This window comes from Dermacentor albipictus, chromosome 5 (assembly GCF_038994185.2).
Source record: "Dermacentor albipictus isolate Rhodes 1998 colony chromosome 5, USDA_Dalb.pri_finalv2, whole genome shotgun sequence".
Taxonomy (NCBI): Eukaryota; Metazoa; Arthropoda; class Arachnida; order Ixodida; family Ixodidae; genus Dermacentor; species Dermacentor albipictus.
Window position 1 is genome coordinate 32611477 of NC_091825.1, and position 24985 is coordinate 32636461.

At 46.8% G+C, this 24985-nt stretch overlaps 1 protein-coding gene across 8 annotated transcripts in view; it reads right to left on the minus strand.

Moving 5' to 3' along the window:
• Ack (activated Cdc42 kinase) overlaps positions 1 to 16248 on the minus strand; it is a 121112-nt gene extending 104864 nt beyond the window's left edge. For 4 of the 8 annotated variants that reach the window (XR_010566195.1, XR_010566196.1, XM_065439816.1 and 1 more), the window contains exons 1-3: positions 14698 to 16247; positions 4076 to 4402; positions 654 to 835 (exon numbers count right to left, since the gene is read on the minus strand). Coding sequence is in view for 5 of the 8 variants with exons in the window: in XM_065439816.1 (XP_065295888.1) it covers positions 654 to 835; positions 4076 to 4402; positions 14698 to 15642 (1454 nt within the window). In the remaining 3 variants the exon portion in view is untranslated. Of the gene's footprint in view, positions 1 to 653; positions 836 to 4075; positions 4403 to 14697 lie in introns of all 8 variants that reach the window. The other 4 variants (XR_010566194.1, XM_070538345.1, XM_065439813.1 and 1 more) reach the window with 2 other exon arrangements.
• Positions 16249 to 24985: the final 8737 nt, after the last annotated feature.

The following is a 24985-nucleotide window of genomic DNA, read 5'->3' on the forward strand; positions in this document are numbered from 1 at the left end:
GAACAGGCGCATTCGCACCCATCTGAACAACAGACGAACGAGCACTTAGCGGTTCCCTTTGAGAGATTCGAAACCAGATAGACGCCAGTTTTTAGGAGTGAAATGAACGGAAACAACCCCCAAGATGAAACCAAAACTAACCACTGTTTTACCGCACATGCGTGAGTGGTCGCTGAAATGCCAGCAATAATAAATTGAATGAAAACCAGGAGACTACGAAGTAAAAACGAAATTCCTTGTATTCACACAGGCTGACAGCACTTGCTAAGCATCAATGAGTTGAAAAATTGGTGCGTTTTTCAAGCATAAACATGATGCCATACATACATGGCATCAACCATTTGGGACATGTTTGCGGCGCTGTATATGTGCGTCCTTGACCATCAAATGGTTAAATTTTACAACCTCGCTTTGCTTATTGCGTACTCTGTATTGTGCAAATTTATTTCAACTTTGAGACATTCTGAATGCTGATACCTTGCTACCACATTTTGCTGACAGGTGGGGGACTGCGTTAATATCACAACTTATTCTTCTCGCTTCTTCCACAGCACAGTTGTTTCTATTTTTCTGCGTGTTTAAGCAACGTGAATGATTGCACCAACACAAACTCAAACAGGAGGGTGGGCCTCTGCGATGGGCCAGACAGTCACCTGTTTCGGAGCGGCCTGCTGATGTCGCGTGGGCTGACACGCGACAGGGACTCGCAGGCACCACGGGGGAACTGCCCGATGCGGAAGGTGCGCTGGCTCTGGCCCCGCCACCAGTGGTGCTCGGGCCTGCCGTCCAGAACCTCCACCAGGTCGCCCGGCTCCAGTTCTAGCCGGCCGTTCTCCTGCCAGGGAGGAACCGCAAGGCTCAGCGCCGTATGACTAGGGCAGAGTCCTATAGTCACTACACTTAATGATAAAGCACCAGCTGGCAAAAGATGCACGCTTATCGCAAGCATGCACTTTCACTGAAGACACTGCAGGGTGTGCTTGTCATTGCAGCTCTCAAGCACGTCACTACACTGCAGGAACAACATTCACACTACAACAAAGCTTTTGCCTTGGCACGTCACCTGTGCACAGTTTGTTGCTTTCACAGCATGTGCAGCTGCGTGATATAGCATGAGCCGGGCATTCAGCAATACGCGTGGAATTTCCAATGGGTGCATTGAAAACCTGATGCAAATGTCGACAAAGTTTCCTCCTAAATTTTCACCAGCGTAAGCATATCCCAGGGTAGATGCATTCCAGCAAACAGGTCCAGGCCAAAATGCTTACACAGTGCAATAAAACTGAAGTCTTCAATATGTTGGAAGACGCTGTGAGCAGCAACTTCGGTAACATTTCCCTCCAAGGAATTACACTAGCACAATGATTTCAGCTCAACAAAGTCACTGAAAATACCAAGACGGCATTACATTGAGTGTTATGCAGAGCAGCTTTGGTCAAACAAACTTGGTATGGTGAATCTTTCAGTTCTACAAACATTTTTTCCACGCAGCAATGCTTCTAAGTCGTCTCCTATGCTTATTTATGAAATTGTACAGCAATAACACTGTTTCATCAATGCCAGCTCTTACTATCTTATGCTTTCAAAACTCTCAAAATATTAGTCCATCCATGAATACTTTCTTGAAAGCACAACAGAAATAAAAAATTTTTTGCATAGCTGCTGGATGTGACTGAAATGTCCCCTGTAACATTACAAAACAGTCAGCATATGCTGCAGATTTCATTTGAATATTCTACATATTCTTTTGCTTCCTCATGAAAGGCTGTTGTAGAAATGGGTCAGTTAAGTGAAGTTTCTGGTAAGCAAACTTTTCTTTAGTTTTTCTGAAGTTTGTTAAAGTAAACATTTACTGCATGTACCAGCATTTGACAACTGAATAAATAACCTTTCAATATTAAAATATGCCTTTAAACCACATTCAGTCAAGTCAGAAAGAAGGTATAGTTCTTGTTCTTACATGCACAAGACCCCGAGTCAGGCTGTGGCCTAAGGGTAAATATTAGGCTTGTGTGAACATTCAATATTTTTAAATATTCAGTCGCATATTATGGTATTTGATATTTGCTTTGGCTCGAATTTCAGTAATCAAAGCTTTCACAGAATTTGAAATGAACGAATATACATATTTTGCCACGTGTAAGCTGCATTCCCATTACATAAGCCTGAAGAGAAGAAAGCAATCCGCACACATAACCCATGGAAATAACTGCATACAATGCCTGAACCTTTGCAAAAACAGTCTCCATTCACAGATGCAGGAATTGCCCACCTCGTATCTTTGGCCAGCGGCTCTGTTCTCCCACCTCTTTGAAGAACTGTACCCTAAACGTGGTTTCTTGTGAGTGTGACCTGTACTGTCTATTGTTGAAATAACGAAATAACATTTTTTCTAAGTCTGTCAACATCTGGCACTTTAGACAAGGTTTTACGCAAATCCCGCAGCTATATGAACTTATTTTCACCGACATTACTCGACACTAATTACTATTTGCTTCAAGCTAAGAAACTGATATTCACACCAGCCTAGTAAATATGTGACCATGACATTTATCTAATGCCTACCGTTGAGTAAAGCCACATAACTGTTACTTTATTACTGCGTGAGATAATGAAACGGAGTGCCCATTACATTATCCATGCAACCATTTCCCCCCCCCCCTAAAGCCTTCCACTGCTTGTAGGCCTCGATCTTGTCAGCAGACAAGATCGCCATGTTACTTCGATGAACCGCAAAGAGCAAACATATCACCCGCAATATGATTGCCCAGGCCACACACCAGGGATGGGTACACAATTATCACAAACACCCCTCCTCCCCATTGCCTTGTTCTATTTGCATGCACGCCTAGAGGAGCAGGATGAGAGGGTATCCAGAAGATGGTTGTAGCGCCGAAAAGGACAACACATAGCAAGCGAGACATAGCAAGCGAGACCGTCTCGCTTGCGATGTGTTGTCTTTTTCGGCGCTACAACCATCTTCTGGAAACATGCACCAACTTAGCCCCCCAACAAGTATTACTAAGTATGAGAGGGTACTCTGTCAAAGAGGGTGAAGGAGGAGCAGAGACATTATCTGACAGATTAGGAGACAGACAGGTTTTCAGTGCTGGATGAGTCATATATACTGGGGCCTCATCCTTCACTGATCATTTTCGAGGATATTTTCATTCTTTTACATGGCATCCGGTACAATGCCTCACTTGAGCAACGGTTGGTCTGTCCACTGACTTTAGCAATTAGCATTCCAACGAAGGTGATATACACCCAAGAGCGAATGATCAAGAATATGGCACACACCATTGCAGTAACAATTTATACCAAAGTAACACCTACAGGGCCTCGTCTAGAAAACAAACTCCAATAAGGATTCACTGGAGAGGCTGCAGAAACAGCGGCGCCATAGCCACCTGAAACGGCAAACTATATTTCTCCATCCTCTCTCCCTCTTCACGAAGAGCTCATCCTCACACTTTCTTGAGATGCGAAGACACAGACACACTGCAGCCCTGTACCACACCTACATTCTTTCTTTCGCTTTCCATTTATTATGCCACATATCAACACTGACACTGCAACAGCCGAGCACACCTAGCCTCCAGTTATGTCAACATCTCCCACCTAGTTTATTGCAATTAATCACACGGCGCGTATACAGAACTTAAAAGGGACATTAAAAAACAAAAAGCAAGTCTGCCTACATTGTCAGTGCCATGCTACAGGCAGTGTCAAATAGATGGGAAGACAAAAGGCAGGCAACGCATGTTGTCTGTCCCTTGAGTTTCCATCTGTTTTGCACTACCCAAAGCCATGAATCCATACCAACTAGCCTAATTTCAGTGCATGCTACACTGGCAGAGCATGCTTTCAAAGCCAACTTTCCTTTTCATAAACTTTGGGGGTTGTTGTGTGGCCGGTACTTTAGTACTTGGCGAGTCTGAGTAAAATTAGTCAAGTCAATCGTGCATTTCACGGGTCCTGCTTTGTGCTGCGACTTTCTGCACCTAGTGGGTTTGCCAGGACTGATAAGCATCTCGTAACTTCAAGGAGACCTGCGTGTGACACTCGCACGTACTTGCACAGCACGCAGAGCACGCAGCACAGGTGGCCGTGCTTCGAGAAGGAAGTCTTTGAGTGCAGGAAACGTGGGCCGGTCGGCCGGCGCATGAGCCCAACACTGGAGCATCAACTGGTAGACGTCCCCGGGGCAGGCCTCGGGCTGGGGCAGCCGCTCCCCAAGCTGGTCGATGCGCTGCAGGATCTGCGCACCACTCAGCCCCACCCAGGGCTCCTGGCCAAAGCTGAACGTCTCCCACAGGGTCACGCCAAACATCCACGTGTCGCTGGCATGTGAGAAGTGGCGCGACTTGAGGCTCTCTGGGGCGCACCACGGGAATGGAACCTGCTTGTGGCCGCAGTGGAGTCAAGCACCTATTAAGCTTGCTTGCTTGATTGACAGGTCAACAGACAGATTAACTGATCGAATTGTTGTTGTAAAAGGTTTAAGGTTCTAGGACAACACAGGACCTATTAGCGAAGCTGCAGTGCAGGGCACTGCATTAACTTGGACCAGATGGTCTTCTTTGGATGCAGCTAAAGAAGAGTACACAAGCATTTATGCATTCTTCTTCATCAAAATACACCCACCACAGCTGGAAATTCAAAGTGTTTTGTGCTCAGCACAGTATCACATTAACTGACTCACTGTGATTAGGGCAGCAAAATAAGGCATAGTTTTGGCAGTTTCGGTACACAGACTAGCCATCATGTAAGAGCCACATCAACAAATTGTGACTATAACATGTCAGTCAACGCTCGTGCCGTCCACTTCTTGTCTCTCGTCTATGTTGCGCTGCACATACACGTAAGAATGTTAATAAAACACCCAGTGATGATGAAGACAGAACAATTAGTGAATGACATTTTTCCCACACTCCTCCCATCAAAGCCTTGTTTTACAATAAGCAAAATGGCCATTTGCTGAGCTTGTGAACAAAGAAACTTGGTAGAGTGGAACCAGTCCTTTTCCTTTTTCCTTCATTAAAGAAATTTCACCTTAGCCAGCATTGTGTCCTTTAGTTAATTTAATCTTTTCCTACTCACTATGACTCTGCCAAGCTGTTGATTTCAAACACCAAACTGTTTACACCAATATCTCTGATCTTGAAACTGAGACTTGCCCCTGTGATGATGAAGGGTTGATCTGTGAAGGGTGTAGCTGTCGCTATCACTTTGGAAAATGTTCCATAGATCTAAATACATACAAGTCAAAGGTCGAAGCATGGCGAAAGCCAAGGCAATGTCCAACATGCAAGTCAACAATGTCTAGAGGTGTTCAGGATTCCAAATCTAACAGTGACGATGTAGACTTTGCAAGCTTGTTCATGACTGTTAATGAAAAGCTTGATGGACTCTTAAGACTTAAGGACACAGAGGAAAGCATTGAAAAATGAGTAAATATGAAGTCTAATCAATATGATGAAATTCTCAATAATATCTGTCGCCAGGATAAAAAAACTGTAGATATAAAGTACAAGGTACAGAAGATAGAAAAGCATGCAACAAACCTTACGTCAAATCATGTCATACAGGAGATTAATGAACGCAAGTGGCACAGTAGGAAGTTAAACCTAATTCCAGTGTCCCAAAATGAAAACACTCTGCTTAAAGGTGAACAAAATAGCTCGAAAAATGAGTTTGCCTCAACTCACCGCCAAAAACATCATGTCAATAGACAGCGAACTGTTCGCGATGAAGTGCCTGGAATTATAGTTTATTTCACAAAGCAGTCAGTGAAGACAGAACTTCTGAGTAATAGACGTGCTGAAAGAATGAAGGCTAACACGAAGGCTAACAGAATTTTACTTGGAACGACGAAAACTTGGGCCAAGGACCATGGCTACAAGTATATTGTAACGTAGATTGAAGCCAGAATCTTACAAAGTAGACGCTTGTCTTTAATGGAGGGCCAGAAGAAGAGCTTGCAGCCTGCATGCTTTATCGTCTCTCATGGCACCGACCTTTGATAGCGCCATCCCGTGGTGCGGGAGCCCCACATCATTGTGTCAATTGCCCCCCACGCAAAAAGCGGCCGTCTCGGTCGCATGAAAAAGTTCTTTCAGCGAGGACAAGAAATGGAGCTCCTCAGGTGCATCTCGGCATTTACATACGCGCATAGTAGGGTTTCATGCGCACTACATGAACAACTTCAGCGCGAGGACGACGACGGGGCGAACCAGGCTCAGAACTGCAAGGGACTTGCATAGGTCACGTCACTGAGGCGGCGTGTAACCTTGTAGGGACCAAAATACCGGCGGAGCGATTTTTTCGAGAGTCCACGGCGACAGATGGGCATCCAGACCCACATGAAGGCGCCGGTATTGTAATAGACGTCGTGTCGACCCTGATTGTATCAAAGGGTGTCGTTATGCTGTTGGCTCCGGATACGATGCCGAGCAAGCTGGCATGCTTCTTCAGCTCTTTGTACAAACTCTACTACGTGTTCGCTGGTCAGGCTGTTATCAGCCAGAGGTAGCGTGGCATCAAGTGCGGACATGACGTGGTGCCCGTATACAAGTTCGAATGGCGTAAACTGTGTAGCCTCCTGTACAGCAGTTTTATACGCGAAGGTCACATAAGGTGAAATCTCGTCCCACGTCTTGTGCTCTACGTCGATATACATGGAGAGCATATCAGCCAGCGTTCTGTTCAGACGTTCCGTTAATCCATTGGTCTGAGGGTGACACACAGTGCTCTTGCAGTGAGAGCAATGCGTCAGCTGGAGAACGTCCTGCATAAGTTAGGCTGTAAATGCTGTATCACGATCGGCGATGACAGAAGACAATGCACCATGTCGTAAAACGATGTGGCGTACAAAGAACTTGGCTTGATACGAGTTTGCTTGTGGAATAGATTCGGTTTCGGCATACCGGGTTAAGTAGTCGGTAGCAACGACTCCATTTTGCGCGTAGAGGTCACTGGGAATGGCCCAAGTAGATCCATTCCTATTCGTTGGAACGGTGATTGAGGTGGGTCCACAGGCTGGAGCAAGCCAGCCAGTTTAACTGGTGGTTTCTTGCAGCGCTGACAATCGCGGCAGGTCTTCACGTACCGTTTCACAGAAGAATAAAGCCGGGGCCAGTAGTACTTCTGTCGTATCTTTGCTAATGTCTTAGCGAATCCCAGGTGTCCCGTGCATGGCTCATCGTGGCAGGCTTGCAATATGTGTTGGTGCAACCCCGACGGCACAACAAGGAGGTACGTATTGGGACCAGTTCCGCAGTTTTTCTTGTAAAGGGTGTTGTTGTGAAAGTAGTACGATGGTAAGCAGCGCAAGAGCGAGCGGGGTAAAACACCTTCAACTCCTTGAAGGTGCTCGATCAGCGGCAGCAGCTCAGGGACAGCGCACTGGTGCTCAGCCATCTTTATGGCGTCGATAACGTCAACAAATAGCAAGTCATGGTCTGGGTCCGATGACGTCATAGGTAGTGGCGTACGTGACAAACAGTCAGCGTCGCTGTGCTTCTTCCCAAATTGGTATACAACTGTCATGTTGTACTCTTGTAAGCGCAGGCTCCAACGAGCTAGCCTGCCTGAAGGATCCTTGAGGTTGGCAAGCCAGCACAGGGCGTGGTGATCGCTGACAGCCTTAAAGGGTCTACCGTACAAGTAGGGTCGGAATTTACCAATTGCCCACACAACCACTAAGCATTCTTTTTCAGTGGTTGAGTAGGTTTTTCTCAGCCTTGGTGAGACTGCGGCTTGCATAAGCAATGGGCTGTTCCACATCAGCTTGCCACTGCACAAGCACTGCACCGAGACCCGTATTGCTGGCGCCAGTATGGATTTCAGTGTCAGCGTCTTCGTCAAAATTAGCAAGTATTGGAGCCGCCTGCAAACGCTTGCGCAGTTAATTGAACAACTGCTGTTGCTCGTCCGCCAAAATGAAAGGCACATCATCGCGTGTAAGCCGTGTCAGCGGCTCAGCAATTCTCGAGAATCCATCGACGAAGTGCCTATAGTATGCACACAAACCAAGGAAGCATTGGACAGCCTTCTTGTCTGTGGGTGGCGAAAAGTCCGCTACTGCAGCTAACTTGTCGGGCTGGTCGGACGCCTTTAGAACCAACGACATGGCCAATAAATTTGAGCTCTTTGAACCCGAAGTAGCATTTTCGGGCTTGATGGTGAGGCCGGCAGTACGGATCGTCGCAAGGACACTCTCGAATCGTGCGAGATGTTAGTCAAACGTGCTCGAGAACATGACGACGTCGTCAAAGTACACAAGGCAGGTTTGCCATTTGAGTTCACCAAGCACGGTATGCATCATCCGCTGAAAGGTGGCAGCTGCGGAACAGAGACCAAAGGGGAGAACTTTGAACTCATAAAGCCCGTCAGGTGTCACAAACACCGTTTTTTCACGACCCTGTTCATCAACTTCGATTTGCCAATACCCTGATTTAAGATCCAAGGAAGAAAAAGACTTGGCATGTTGTAGACATTTTAGTGCATCATCAATGCGTGGCAATGGATAAACATTGCGCTTGGTGACACAGTTCAACTTTCTGTAATCTACACAGAATCATAGCGTGTTGTCTTTCTTTCTGACTAACACCACAGGGGAGGCCCACAGGCTTGTGGACGGCTGGATCACGTCGCCTTGGAGCATCTCTTTCACCTGATGCTTGATCGCTTCCCTTTCTACTGGAGACACTCTGTAAAGATGCTGACGAACAGGACATGCGGACTCGTCCGTAATAATGCGGTGCTTTGTGATGGGTGTGCGGCATACTTTGGATGACGTTGAAGAACAGTCAGAAAATTCATTCATGAGAATCAGTAGATGGTCTTTCTAATGGTCTGGCAGAGCAGCATTAACATGAATCCGTTCTATTAGGCTGGACAACTCAGATTGCTGAGGCAATGTGATTTCCAATGTGGCAATGTCAGTAACATCAATGATTTCACGAAGGAATGCGATTGTCGTTCCTCACGGTACGTGCCGATACGCATTGCTAAAGTTTGTTAGCAAAACAACTGAACATTGGTTTTGCACCTGAAGAAGCCCCTGGCTATGCAAATGTGGTGCTCAAGAAGCAAGGGGATGTTTGCCTCAGCAATTCCTTCGGCGGCGTCCTCCATGTCGCATCGGACAAGGGTAAGCATGCTGCTCTTGGGTGGCAATGTGACATGATTGGCAGCTACGTGAAGCACTATGTCACCATTATCGTTCGTTATGGCTTGCGTAGTAGCGAAGTTGACTTTAGACTCTTGCAGGTCGATGATGGCACCATTCGCCTGAAGGAAATCCATACCGAGTATAAGGTCCTTTGAACATTCAGGAAGAATGACGAAGTCGCTGATGTACATGAAGCCCCGAATCTTGACTCGTGCCGTGCACCGGCCCACTGGAGTTATGAGGTGCCCTCCTGCAGTACGAATTTGAGTCCCGGTCTATTGCGTCGAAACTTTGTTCAGTATACACGCGAGACTCTGGCTCATAACAGACGTGTCCACACCCACGTCGATTAACGTCGTGACTTCGTGATCATCTATGGTAACTGGGAACGTCGAAAGATAATGACACCGAACTACACTGCTTTCTCTGCGTCTCAATTACGTCATATCGTGGTCGTCGTATTGGCGGATCTTCAGCGCTCGCAACGTCAGCGACCTCACCTCCGCAGGTCGCCAGGCTCAGTTTTTCCGGGAGGCAGGGCTAAGTGAGCAACGCCTTGTTGCGCTCGGCGTGAAGAGGGGGCTGGAAGACCTGCTTCGGGTGGGTGATGGTGACCGGAGCTCACGAAGTCGTGGGGCAAATGAGGTCCTGGCATCCACGAGGTAGGCCTCAATCTCCAGGGGGCGTTCACCATTGCGCGGGCACAGCATATTCAGTGAAAATCCACAGAGCCCAGCTCAGCGATAAGGACATGCCCTGTAGAAGTGATCGGCTTCACCGCAATGAAAACACAAGGGCCTCCGGTCTGCAGTGCACCATACAGCGCTCTTGCGCGATGGTCATGTTTCAGCCATGAATGGCATGCTGCGAGGCCTGAAGTCGCCAGTCACTTGTTCAATGGGCGCGCACACCATGAAAGTCTGGGACGTCGCTCACACAGCGAAAAATCGGGGATTACAAACTTTGCGCAGCTTCCGCATACGAAATGCGAGGCTGTGGCTGCCGTACCTCGTGCTGTGGTGTCTCGCTTAGTTCTGGGACTTGGACTGCCTGCCTAATTTCCTCCCGAACGACCTGATTGAGCCAGTCCTCAACATCCTTGAATGTGTCCCCATGGAAGGACATGGGGATTCGCGGCTGGTTAAGGATGACCTCGGCCGGTGCGGTTGAGGAAGAAGACAGAACCAATGTACTCATCCTTCTGACTTGATCGGGTAGTGACTCACGCTCAGGTGGCAGTCCTTGGAGTCGATGGCTTGTCCGTACATGAAGAGGAGTCAGCTTGACCGGACTTCGTACTGGGCTTGTAGACGGTGTTCGATCTGGGAGTGGTCGCATGTACCCAGCACTTCCACCAGAAAAATGTAACGTAGATTGAAGCCGGAGTCTTACAAAGTAGATGCTCCTCTTTAATGGCTCTCTGCATGCTCGTGGCAAAGCCGCAGGGCACGTTGTCTCCGGCATCTTCTTTACACACAAAGCTCGCGCAGCGCCACGAGCTCACAAGTCCTTGACGATATGTACACGGCAACTTAGCACACATCATGACACCTTCACAGAGACGCGGGCAGTAGAAAGGTTTCAGTTTCTCCACTCTGCGCAGCCCGTGCTTTCATAATTCATCATAATTCATCATAACTTTCATAAATCGCGTAGTGCTGCACTCATTTTTCTGGCTTGCGAGACTCATACAAACTGCAAGTAGCAGAGAATGCCACATTCCTGTGGTGTCACGGAATTCCCGAACGGTCCACGTCACATTACCAAGAGCAGCCGCAGCGTTGAATGCTGTGCTCTGTCTTGACTCGGCTTCTCCATAGCCGTGCGTTTGCATTTTGAGCACAAAACCATAGCATCGTCTGTTGGGTGTCGTTTTACTCAATGACGGCAGTAAAGGGCGGTGTGGGCGTATGCAACGTCACCACTGCTTGCTCGGGGGATGGGCGATTTAAATTGCACTAAAGGTGTGCAGACACTTGCGACGAAATTTTCTCGTAAGCTAGGTCCGTTCTTGGCACGAAACAGGTGCTGAAAGGTTTCTGGAATGGTATTTTAACAGTCCACATCGACTTAGTGATTGCCTTCAGTGTCCCTTCAAAGGAGCCCTGCAACACTTCTTGAGCACGGCAATTAGATCAGGCAATGCTTCCTTGAGCACTCAAACCAAATATTACTCCCTTGTATGCAGCAGGGAACGTATAGCGTCGCAGTAAATATTGGTCATCGTCAAACCCCTGACATTTAAACTGCACATGATGATGCAATGGCATCCTCATGCAACTGTTGACTGGATGTGTGAAGATGTCACGAGCAATAATGAATTTATGAATGGCCACAAAAATGTCTGCAATAGTAACAATGTTCATGATACATTATACAATAAAAAATTACAAAATACGACTGTGTTCAAAGTGTCAACATAAAACTTCAGTTTAGTACTCTCCGGTATTCAGCGGCTGTCGTTTGGTCGAGTTCTGCCGGCTCCTCCGCAACTCCAAATCGTGGTGTCCCTCAAGTTTTTGCAGAGTGCTACCGCAGTGCTTATCTGCATGGTTCAGTGTGTCCTTGTTTTTGCGCACTCAATTTGTCCCCACGTAGACTCACTTGAATACAAGTAGAAACGCAGCATCAATGCAGTAGTTTTGTGTAGTTGTGAGAGTTTCGTGAAACACACTTCACAATCCTTTTACTCAACATGGACGGGAAACTGCAATGCTGCTGCACAGTTGCTGGCTGCAAATTTTTATTATTTAGCATGAAGACACGTATACACTTGAAGAAGAGGAAAGGGAGAGCACGGAGCAGGCTGGATAGGTGGTGATGGCGATAAAAATGCACTGCACTGGTTACTGCAAGACCTGTAGCTTCGGCAAGCCTGGTTAGAGTGCCTGGAGAGTGTCGCCTGTCCGCATTTCCTTTCGCAGTGGTGCATCAACGCATGGGTCAAAGCCCATGTCAGCCATAAAGCGCTTTAGCCACCGTTTCAAGACAGGTTCCATCATCACTTAAAGGGACTGACAACTGGCCACAATAAGTTGCGAGATGCTGATGGAAATGAAATGACCATGATTTATAGTGACAGAATCCGGCATGCTGTTTGCGATTTAAGTAGGAAGTATAATCTTAAATTTGCAAAGAAAGCCCCAAAAACCAGTAAGTGGTGAGGCCTGGCAGTGAAATTTGGGTACTTCGAATGTATTCTATGAGATTAACGTTTATAAGTCAACCGTCATTAAGTGCAGCATAATTATTGCTTAAAATTTCAGCCGGTATATTATCAGACACTCGCGCATTATTCTATGCTTTGGAAATCAAAAGCGCACACATGGCTACGACAACACGCTGAACTGCATATGCCGTGTAAAAGCGTCGTTTCATTTTCGATGCGATTGTTTTCGTTTTGACTGCTTAAATACCAAGGCAGTTGGACAGAAAACCACGAAAACATGTAGCTATTATCGCAGAAATACTTTTAACAGTTCTCAAAACATGAATCACAGGAACGTCAACTAGATAAACAAAATACCTTCTCACAGCTACGACCGCACCTGTCGTCACCCACTAATGCCGGCGTATAATCGCTATCGCGGTCAGCTATCAGCATTTTCAGCATGCTTCCAGTGGACGACTACATGCTCACTGCAGATCAAAAAATCCTGATATAAGGTGTTCATGGCGCTTTCTGCATTGCCACTTCACGATTGGACACCATGACCAGTAAGCTTTCCATTGCACCAAAAAAAAAATAGGTGGCATGAAAATTGGTTGTCAGTCCCTTTAAGCAACACAACTGAACCCACGCAGCGACTGGCACAGTGCGCACCACAGCCATGGACAAAGCCCTGTGCAATTTGCTTGACCGACTTTAAATACATATAACGGTTTAACCAGGTTTACCCCAATAGCTAGAGAAATAGTGCTTGCCAATGCAGCATGCGAACCCTATAGTAACTGAACCATAAGTTGAAGGATAGCCTCCGAGTTTAATATGTCATAGGCACCAAAATTGGAATTAGCGTCTTCTATGTGAACATCCAAAACCAAATTTAAACTGACCGCCACTGTAACCTTCAATGGGTGGACCCTGTGGGTGCCATCCCGCCCCACTGTAGCCTCCGCAGTGCAAGCTGTTGAGGAAGGAGAAAGAGCACAGCGAAAGGCATGAAAGGCGATCTTTGAGTGCCACTGACTTCACTTCTACAGAATGCATTGAAATACCTTTTTTATGCGAAGCATATTACGAGAGCTCAACCCAGCTCCTCAGGCGCGGCGGTGTCGCCATGAAACCACGTGACACCGTGACGTCACGACAGAGGAGAAGTGGCTTTGGCTCAACTCTTGCAAGACGGGCTGGGTGGGAATCGAACCAGGGTCTCCGGAGTGTGGGATGGAGACGCTACCACTGAGCCACGAGTACGATGCTTCAAAGCGGTACAAAAGCGCCTCTAGTGAATGCGGTGTTGCCTTAGAAACTAGCTGTTTCTAAGGCGTGCGTCTCTTGCTCAGGCGCACATTTCGTTGCCGCGCCGAACGCTGCCTTGCTCGACGCTCACCGCGTCCAATGCGGGGCGCGTAGTCGCTGCCCTGTAGCCCATTGTCTTACATCCCTTGGCGGGTCGACGGGAACGCTGTCGCGTTCCACTCTTGAAGGCGAAGCAGTAATGCATGAGTTGTTTCTTCGTCTAGCCGAACCAAATATAGCCAAGCAACAGCAGTTCACCAGGCTAAACAGTGGTTCAACAACTAAAATAAAGGCTAGTATGCTTCGCATCCTGGGCTTAACCTTACCTAAGCCACAGCCATTTTTTTTGCTGCAAAATATTTCTAAAATTTTATGTCCTTTAAAATCAAGTGCATTTCACAACACTGATCAAATGTGTTGCAGGGATCCTCAAAAAATTACTTCGTTCATCCTGCACACCAACCTGATGATGATTCTAATCTATTTTCTTCAGCTCTGATGGACAAGAAGAATAATGAATCAAGCATTGTTTGACAATGTATCCAAGGTGAATGAACTATTCAGAGGTAGACAGAACAGTTAATTAACTATTCATCAACCCAGCTGCAAACATAGTTGCTGCTCATGACATTTGGAGAGGACTTCAACAATGCAAGATGAGTTTGCAGAAATGAGATTACAAACCACAACACCTTACTAGAGGTGACATGAATGTATCCTTTGCACTGGCCACATGCTGTTTATGCAAGATTATGTCCTTGCTTCCGTTACTCCACGAACTGGGGACAAGCATAACAAAAGCACGGGTTACAACAGAGTCTCTACAATACAAACATGGAAGATGGAAGTCCCGAATGCTGCATTTTTTTTAAACTGTGATTAGGATGATTCCATTTGTTTCGGTGTCTTAGCCAATAATTTACTATTCCTATTATTTATGAAGTGGAGAAATATGAACACATTTTTTTTTTCTACATCGCGACACGTCATATTACCGATCGAGTCTCCGCTATAATGGGAAATTCGCTGTAATGAATGAATGAACGCACGGGCGCACCTTCTTCTGCTCGGCCATGACATAGCAGTCCTCGTGACTGGGCAGGGCGCGCATGAGGCCGAAGTCGCCGATCTTGACGGCGTTGGCGGCCGCCAGGAGCACGTTGCGCGCAGCCAAGTCGCGGTGGATGAAGTGGCGCGACTCGAGGAACGCCATGCCGTTGGCCACCTGCACGGCGTACTCGACGAGCCGGGACACCGGCAGCCGGCGGCATTGCTTGCGCAGGTAGTCGCGCAGCGAGCCCAGCGGCGCCAGCTCGGTGACCATCATGAGCGGCGCGCTGAGCACGACGCCGAACAGCTGGATGAGATTCGGGTGGCGCAGCTGCTGCATCGCGTTCACCTCCTTCATGAAGTCCTCGAAGGCGCCCGGTTGGGACAGAGCGTCCTCTTTGAGTATCTTCACGGCCACGGGGATTGTGCGGCCGTCCGGGGCGTCCCACTCGCCGCGCACCACGACGCCGAACGAACCGTCGCCCAGCTTGCTCGCCAGCGTCACGTCCTTCTCGTTGATCAAGCACGTCAGCGTGCTCAGGTCGCCCGTTGGCGAGGCCCCGATCACGACCGACGATCCCGGCTGCTGTTGCTGTGGCGAGGACGAGCCCCGGGCCTTGACGCCGACGGGAAGCAGACGGTTGAGCAGGTTCCGCTTCCACTGGGACGCGCGGTGCTTCTTGACCGTGTCGAGCAGACGACGCGCCGCGGGCTTGCCCATGCCAATCTTCTCGAGGTCTTCGGTCTGGACGAAGTCGAAGTGGCGCGGTCGCGTCACCTGCAGCTCGTCCCGGATCTTCATGAAAAACTGTTCTAGCTGCACCTCGCGCAGGATCTCGTAAAGCCATTCGACACCCGCGTCCTCGCCCGCCGCGGCGGCGACGCCCGGGTCCGACGACCCTGCCGACCGCCGCAGCGTGTTGCTGCCGCCGCCTAGACCGCTGGCACTCATGCTGGTTCCTGCGGCCCGTTTCCGGGGTGCCGACTTCCTAATCGCGTCCGTGGTTTACATAGTGAGCACAGAACGGGACCATCCGCCATGAAAGTATCCGCGGTAGCTCGTCCGACCGCACACGATCGAGGCCAGCCGTCAACTCGCGAGTGCTCTAAGCCTCGCTCCGGCGGTCGTCCCCTGCGACATTCAATTGCGGCTGGCAGCGTCGGCAGCGTGCCTCAGCAACCCCTTCTCGGTAACGCAGCAGGCAAGAAAGAGAAGTCCGTACGCACCCTACCGTGCTGAAGCAAGCGGAACACCCACTGTCCGTTCGCGTCACGATGCAACCGCGTTTACGTACGCTCGTTCGCTCTTGTTTTGACGGGAGCCAAACACATGCGTCACAAGACGTCACAGTAGCGACAATGGTGACGCAATATCCGCACTGCCGGAAAATAACGGAGAAAAGAAATTTTCTTGCTATTCAAACAACTACATAACTACTCCTTTAGGGAGCTTCGTTATTTCATGTTATGGTTTCCTGGAACCCTATTATGTCCCATACACAACTGTGCCATAGCGCATTGGTTCCATCAAAATAAAACAAGAAGTGACGTTTGACCGTGCAAATTGCTTTAGGGCGGAGACACGTCTAACGTCGAAATAGCAGCAAGTAGTTCCGAAACGGTCTGCTACAACGCGATAAATAGGAACCAAGCTCATGCAAAACTCATCGCATCGTACCTGCGTGGAACGCATATTCAGCATACAGATCAAAGCAAAAAGTGTTCAATGAAGGCAATTTTATCTCTCCACTAACCACGATAGTCTAAACCAAAGCTCGAAACGGCCGCTTTTTCTCGCAAAGGAAGATTGACGGAGATAGTAGTCTCGAACACAGGGAACCTACCGAAACTACGTGTACTCTCTCTTAGGTTAGTGCATCCATTTCCAAGTCAAAGAGAATATTTCCGCGCTTCCCCGCTTAATAGAAGCGCGCGCTGCAGTCGAATTCTCTAGGAGGCTTCTCCATATGCGTTCCCGATGCAAGCTTATCGCACGAGCATGAAGGAGGCCGTGCTCGGAGAAAGTGGCCGGACGGTACTACGACGAGAGGAATGAGAGAAACATCACTGTAAATGTCATTTTGTAAAGAAAACAGTTCACTTTACTTTATTTTATTTTTCCCCACCAAATTCAGTGCTACACTCAAAGAAAAGTTAACACCCTTTTGGTCAAAATTATTCCGGCGTCCCCAACTTACACTCTAAGAACAGTTTACACCCTTTGGCTTGCCCCTTCTGCCACACAAAAATAATCGTCATCTGCCTTGATGCATTTCCTTTCTTTATCGCTGCAAGCCCGGAACTTTCCAGTGACGAACGGCACGCGCGTTATCAGAAGAGGCACTCCAAACGGTGTAAACTGTTCTATGCTGATAACGCGCGTGCCGTTCGTTACTGGAAAGTTCCGGGCTCGCAGCGATAAAGAAAGGAAACGCATCAAGGCAGATGACGATTATTTTTGTGTGGCAGAAGGGGCAAGCCAAAGGGTGTAAACTGTTCTTAGAGTGTAGGCACGTGCCTTACAATCATATCATGGTTTTGGCATGTTAATCCCCAGAATGTAATTTTTAATATTGTGGTAGGCTTACCTATCGCCAGTCAATGATTAATCGCTAGATAGCTTTTTGTGTGCCTTTTCCTTCTTTAACGCTGCACGCCCGGTACTTCCAGCAGATCACGAACAGCTGTGGCTAACAAAAATCGGGGTCCTCGATTCCCCTAGCGTCATCAGCGTGGCGCATACATCATTCTTGACTGGAGAGTATACCGAGCCCAGAGTTTTGAAGAAAGGAAACGCACGCAAGACATATGCGGATTGTTGATTGAAGACGAGATACGCCTCAACGCGTGCGAGCTTTTCTTTATATATGCATGCTAAACAATGACAGCACGGCGGAGCCAACGGCGCGACGCGCCTTGAGTGTCCTTGTAATTGCTGTCGCAATAAAAGAACCTGCGTTGTCTACGCTGTGCCCGTGGTCAGTCTGCGTTAACATACATATCAACACAAAAGTGGGCTGTGCCGAAATTAATTCATACTACGAAACACTGGTACGTGAACCGCTGTCCAATAGATAGGCATTAAAATGAAGCTGATTAAAGCAACAAAAATTCCTTGTTTCATATGACAATTGTAGTCGCACATGAGCGTTACCCTCATGCGCGGATCCAGAGGAGATGTCCAAATGTCCTGACCCCCCACACTTCGCCTCCCCTTAAAGGGCAGCTCCAGCGTTTTCTTTTTTAACCATAATAGGATATTGTCATTTTCGAATGGCATTGAGTCGTGTCGCCGGTTGGGTGGTTCAACTTGCTTAGAAATTCATCAATTTAAATAACCAATAAACGAGATACTGAAACCGAAACAGGTACTGCTTCGCGTGACGTCACGATGAGCTGCTGTCGTCAAATCTTGCACTACCATCATGTAAACGCGCAATACACGTGGCCAAAAGGAGCGAAGCCGATAATGCCTCCGGACGACCCAGTGAGCTTTTACAGATCTTTTAATTCAGCGACAGTGGCGGTGTAGTCTCCGACGTCACAAAAACAGGGTGGCCAGTAAAAAGTCATGAGTCGGGAACGCAACCAATCATTGAAATTCGTTTTCAGGAATACTAAATGACTTTCAGCCATATTGTTTGCCACAAATAATCAGAGTGCAAAAGAGAACGTATATTCAAAATTTTATTAAGATCAGTGGGCATCGCAGCATCACCGGCATTGCCCTTTAAAATATGTGTGCATGCGTCAGCATACGGTACGTGACAAACTCCTGAAGCCCTTCTTCTCCACTGTTACTGTTCTTTAGCTCTGCAGAGAAGAGATATATGTCTAATGATTATTGAGAAGAACCCGCCAGCCAGTGGCGTAGCCAGAAATTTCGTTTGGGGGGGGGGGGGGGAGGAGGGCTAGCGTTGCAGCTCGGCCTCCTTCTTATAGAATCTGTCGAGGCATCAAATACGTGAAGAATAACTGCATTTCCATTGCCAAAGATCCTGCAAACGAATTCTTGAACGCTACGCACTGTCAAAACAACTACAATATGTCTTTTTTTTCATAAGACAATATATTCGTATGTCCCAAAAATTGTGCCTGAATTAACTCATATCAATGCTTCCGTGTTGTTGTTTTTTAACAAGTAAAGAAAATATCACACAAACTTTAGAGCTATATCAGTTCAAAACCAGCAAAGCAGTGCATGCCGCTGATATGAAAAACGTAAAGGCCATGAAATGAGCAAGTTGAGGACAAATATTTCAATTAAGCTTTGTCATTCAAGCAACTTGTTTAGTATTTTGTACATACGCAACTGCCAGGGAAAAATCTAAATGACGGCGTCCTTCGTTCCAATGTATTGCTCAGGAGCAGCTGTCACCGGTCGTGTACTGTGAGTAATTGCACCGAAATTATAGTCGCAACAGAGAGCACATATAGAAAGCAGGAGTTCTGCAAAACATGCATTAGAAATGCGATGATACAATGAATATACAAATGCGAAGATACAGCTTGGCAAAGGGCAAGAAAATGTCACTGCAAACAAAGTTCACTGCATGTATACACAAACCCTCGCAACAGGACATTTATGTATACGTATAAGTCTCCAATAAATCTACGTTTCTAAGCAAAAGTCAGTGCGTATATAATGCGCCAAAAAAGGGGAATAAACATGTTGCGCAAACACAGATTCCTCCGATGCATCGCGCGCAACGGAAGGCTGCGCGCTTCCTCCCGCTTTTCTCCCTTGCGCACACGAGACTGACCCACCATCGTCAGTTCACCCATCGCCCCCCCCCCCCCACGCTTTCACTCGCACATACAGCATGCGGCGCGCAGTGGCGGTGTCATCGCCCTTCTATTTCATACGGAACATGACGGCGACGGCAGGAATGCGCGTGGAGTGTCCATATAATTGCTATCGCAATAATTTAACAAGAGCATCCGGCAATTGAAGAGTCACGTGGCCCGTTATTTTACGCAAAAAAAAAAGAAGTAACAAAATCGAACTTTCACCATGCGACAATCGCAGTGCCGCAACAATGTCTTTTTTATTTCTGGGTGGGCGTACTTAGATTAAGGTGCACGTTAAAGAACCCCAGGTGGTCGAAATATCCGGAGGCCTCCACTACAGCGTGCCTCATAATCAGAAATTGGTTTTGGCACCTAAAACCCTCTCATTTTTAAAAGCCAAAGCAGAAAAAATAAATAAGAACGTATACTCTAAGAAAAAAAGACTAAAAGGGGCAGGGAGGTTAGTCCTTTTGGGGGCTAACTGATTTGCCACAACCATTAGTCCTTTTGGGGACGAAATGACATGGGATGAACTGTTACTCCCCATGCGCTTACTCCTTCGGGGACCAACAGTTGCCCCTGCCCGATGGTCCTCAAGGGAGTAACGGTAATTCGTTCCGATGCTCCGCAAAGGTGGAATTAATTAAATTAGGCATCTACACCATAATAAAAAAATTAATGAGCTGAAAAAAAAAACGTGCCCGAGAGCAGGAGTCGAACTCACGTCCTCTCGCTCACAAGTGAGGTACTCTAACCACTTTACCACGCCGCTTTTTTTTTTCTTTATTCACAAAATGACATACATAAAAACACGTTGGACTACTTGGACCAACGTGACAAGCTAAAATTTCTTGAAATTCACTAATTCATCAAGATTACCCAACCAGTCAGGCGGATCTGCCTGTACACGATATATCTCACGTATGAAAATAATGCTTTCAACAAAATTTTCTCGCGCTGGGCGCGCATTCACATCGGCGTGCGTTACCGCCATCCGTGTCTTCCAAAGACTATGGAGGCCCAGGAGCATTATCATGTCATACGGAAAGCCCTGATGGCTGTCTACCGGCAGGAAACGTATACCCTGTGCTGTTATCGGCAGTTCATTTTTAAGAGTTCTTTGCAAGACATCCCAATAAAAAATTGCATCCCAGCACTCAATGAAAGCGTGCTCAATGGTCTCCGGCTTGTTACATAGCGCACAGTTGGTCGTCCATGGTACAGATATTCCTTTGTCGGCTATCCATGTTTTGACCGGAAGGGTAGATGTATGCAATTTAAAGAAGAACGACTTTACGCTTGCTCTCACTGGCATCTTTTTAACTCTTTTTAAAACATCTTGTCCTGGGCCTCCATAGTATTTCATTCGGTACAATGGCACTGGCATCATAACGTCAACTAAATCCTTGTAAAGTTTCTTTCTTGTTACTGTGCTCAGGTACTGAAGGGAAAACCGAGCTTTTAATATTCGAAGGGAGTCGACTACCTCTCGCAAGTAGCCTTTAAGCCGGTAGTGTACAGGCTGTGCACTAGACACAATAAATTCAGGCAAAACGCTTTTCAAACGGATCTGGATCATCGTACGCAAGAATGAATCACTTTGATCTCGTAAGAAGACAAAACGAGAAACAATCTGTCGTAAGAACAAATGCGACAATCCAAGACCACCATGTCGAACAGGACGAAACAAGTTGGTACGGCTGACCCTTTCCCAAGTGGAACCCCAGATAAAAACAGCAAAGACTCTGTGTATTTTCTGTACATTCACACGGGTCATCGACAAAAATTGGAGGACATACCACACTTTGGCAATTAAAAACAAATTACAAACAGTTGCCCTTGCAAACATTGACAAATCACGACCCTGCCATCCTCCGGTTTTCTCTTTTACGCGCGACGTCTCATCCTCCCAGTACTGCGCGGCACTCTCGTAGTGCTCAAGCGGCACCCCCAAATATTTCGGAGGAGACACGGTCCATTGTAACTCCGCAAAGACAGACGGTGTGTTGTCCCAACTTCCATGCCAAAATCCGATGCTCTTGTTCCAATTGATCTCGCATCCGGTTTGCCTGCAATATCTTTTAGCACCGCTTATCGCCTCTAGTACACTTTGGCGATCTGTACAAAAGATTGCGACGTCGTCAGCATATGCAAGCACTTTAACATGGGACGATTCAAGCTTATAACCATTGATTTTTTCGTTACTTATTAGAGATAAACAGAAAGGCTCTAAATAAATTGCAAAGAGCAGCGGTGACAATGGACAACCTTGCCTCACTGATGATCTGAGTTTAATGTTCTCAGTTAGTGTCTTATTCAGCACGATGTTTACTATGCAGTCATTGTATATCATTTTTAGGCCATCGAGTATAACTGTGCCTATGTTAACGTGTTCAAGGATACAAAAAAGAGCTTCATGCGACACACGGTCAAATGCCTTTGCTAAGTCCAGCTGCAACATAGCGACCCGTCCGCCAAAAATGTCACAGCACTCAAGAATACTACGGGCTACATGCACATTTGTAGAGATAGAGCGACCTTTTATGCCACATGTCTGGTGTGGTCCGACTAGAAATGTGATGACACTCTGCAGTCGTTTTGCTAGCACTTTCGTATAAACTTTGTAGTCGGTGTTCGTGAGCGTTATCGGACGGTACGCGCCCACAGATAGCAGCGTAGCATGGTCGTCGGTTTTAGGAATCAGCACCACGTGAGCAGCACGGAAAGAGAGCGGCATTTCTCTCGTTTCGTACGCCTCCGTGATGACTGCGTGTAAAATGGGCGCTAGTTCATCGGCATAAGCTTTGTAGAATGCGGCACCGAGGCCGTCTGGCCCAGGTGTCTTCCCCAGCGGTAGTTCAGTTATCGCCTGTTTTATTTCGTCTACGCTAATGGGTTTCTCCAAAAGGGCTCGAGTATCACCATCTAACCGTGGCATTAAATCAAGGGTATCCTGTGTCAGCGGAATGCTCCCACTTCTTTGTACACCTATTAAGTTCTCATAGTGCTCGACAAATGCACGTTCAATTTCTTCAATGTCGCTGGTAATAGTGTTCTGATACGTAATTTCTCTGATTTCATTTTGTGTTGCGTATCTCCTTTCGTCACACAATGCGCGCTTATTAGGAGTTTCCCCCAACCATATCTTCTCAGCTCGCGCCCTTATTACTGCGGATCGATACTTTTCGACGTCCATAGCCTCGAGCTCACCCTTAACTTCACAGATGTCTTTACCGTATATCCCGGGATTTGAGGCTTCCATGCTGATCATAAAATCAAGCTGGCATTGCAATTCCTCGATTTTTTCCCTTTCTTTATGACGGAGCAGTGTTCCCCTTTCGATAGCTATCAATTTTACGTCGTTCTTGAATTGGTCCCATTCAGCCGCACGCGACTTTGCTGCAATGCCGGCCATGCTTTCTATTTTTTTCTTTACTTTTTCGTTGAATATCTCGTCCCCCAGTAATTTAACTTTACCACGCCGCTTTTTATTTCTTTATTTCCAGACAATCAACAAATACATTAATACACACTGCTCCCACCATCTGACAATATTCACTTTTCCACCGCTGCGCTTGAAGCTTGCGGTTGAGATTACAAAACTTTCATTTTGGCAGGGGCATCCATCAATGACAACAGATCATCGTCATACGCTAACTTCTTAAAAACTTCCCGCAGTTTACTGATATTCTCAGCAAAATACGAGTTTACTGTTCTCACATTTATATCACAATTCCTTACAGCCATGCGGTTTCTCCAGATACTGTGAAGGCCGAGAAGAAAGAACATGTCATAAGGTATACTGCCTTGCGCTGTGGATAGGTAACGGATACCATGCGCTGTTAACGGCAATTCTTTTTTAATAGTTCTTTGCATAATATCCCAAAAGAAGACCGCACTCCAACAGTCCAGAAAAACGTGTTCTATAGTTTCTGGTTTCTTGCAAATCAAACAGTTAGTCCCCCATGGTAACTAGTCCCCTGTTTCTTCTAGCCATGTTTTTACAGGCAGGGTATTAGTATGTAGTTTAAAAAAGAATGTTTTCACTCCCCCTGGTACAATCATTCGTTTCACACGTTTTAGGACATCTTTCCCTTGGCCTTCGCGGTACATTAATCGATATAATGGTTCTGGGAACATAATATCTATTAAATCCGAGCTTATCCACTTACGACTGACTGTAGCCAAATATTCTATGGAAAAGTGGTGGTTTAAAAATATAAATGCCACGACCACCTCACGTAAAAATTCACTCGTTGCGTAACACCCACCCTCCCTCATCGGGACAACAAAGTTAGGTAGGACCTTGCTCAATCGGACTTGAATAACTGTTCGCAAGAAAGGATTTGTAGTGTCTCGTAAGAACAAAAATGTAGAAATCAGTTGCTTTAAGCATAAATTTGGTAATGACAAGCCCCCCTGACCCAACTTGCGAAACAAGTTGTTCCTGTTTGTTCTTTCATATTCAGACTGCCACACAAAAACAGCAAATACTCTATGGAATTTCTTGAAGTTGAATCGGGAACAGCTCAGGACTTGCATGAGATACCACAGCTTGCTCACCAAGAAGATTCTGCAGGTAGCCGCACGTGCAAATATAGAGAGGTCACGTCCGGCCCACTTATCAGTTTGTGCTTTTAATTCCTGCACTTTGCCATTCCATAAGTCTTTAGTGTGTCGATGTGTGCCTAATGGTACACCAAGATACATCCCAGGCGTGAGCTTCCACTGCATACCTTAAAAAACACGCGGCGTTGTTTGCCACCGGCCGTGCCACAAGCCGACACACTTATTCAGGTTTATATTGCTGTCCATCATGTCACAAAACTCACGCATAATTGTCATGGTAGCTGGAACACTCTCCTTATCGTCACAGAAAACAACATCATCAGCGTAAGCTAATAAACGTACCTCACATCCTTCTAGGCTGAATCCTCGCACATCCGGACTATCAATAATTCTTTTACAGAAAGCCTCTAGATATATTGCGAACAAAGGAGGTGACAGGGGGCACCCCTGACGAACAGAGGAACGCACTTCAATCCTTTCAGTTAGTGTATGGTTGACAATGAGGTTAGTTGTACAATTACTGTATGCCATTTTAACTCCCTCTGTTATCCGTGATCCAACACCGACATAACCAAAAATTGTAAACAGGAGATTGTGACATACTCTGTCAAACGCCTTTTCTAGATCAATTTGTAACATAGCGACTTTCCTAAAATCTGCATCACAAGTTTCAAGAATGCTGCGAGCCACATGGATATTAGTAAATATAGACCTCCCTCTTATCCCGCAGGTCTGATGCGGTCCTACTATAGCACCAATAACCCCTTGTAGTCTCCGCGCAAATATCTTCATTAAAACTTTATAATCTACGTTTGTCAGCGTAATTGGCCTGTAGCCTGTTACTTTGTTAAGTTAAGCATGGGAACACAAGTGCGGCAATATAAAAGTGACTCCGTATTTTGTGCAAGCTATGCAGTGAGAGTCTAACGTTGAGT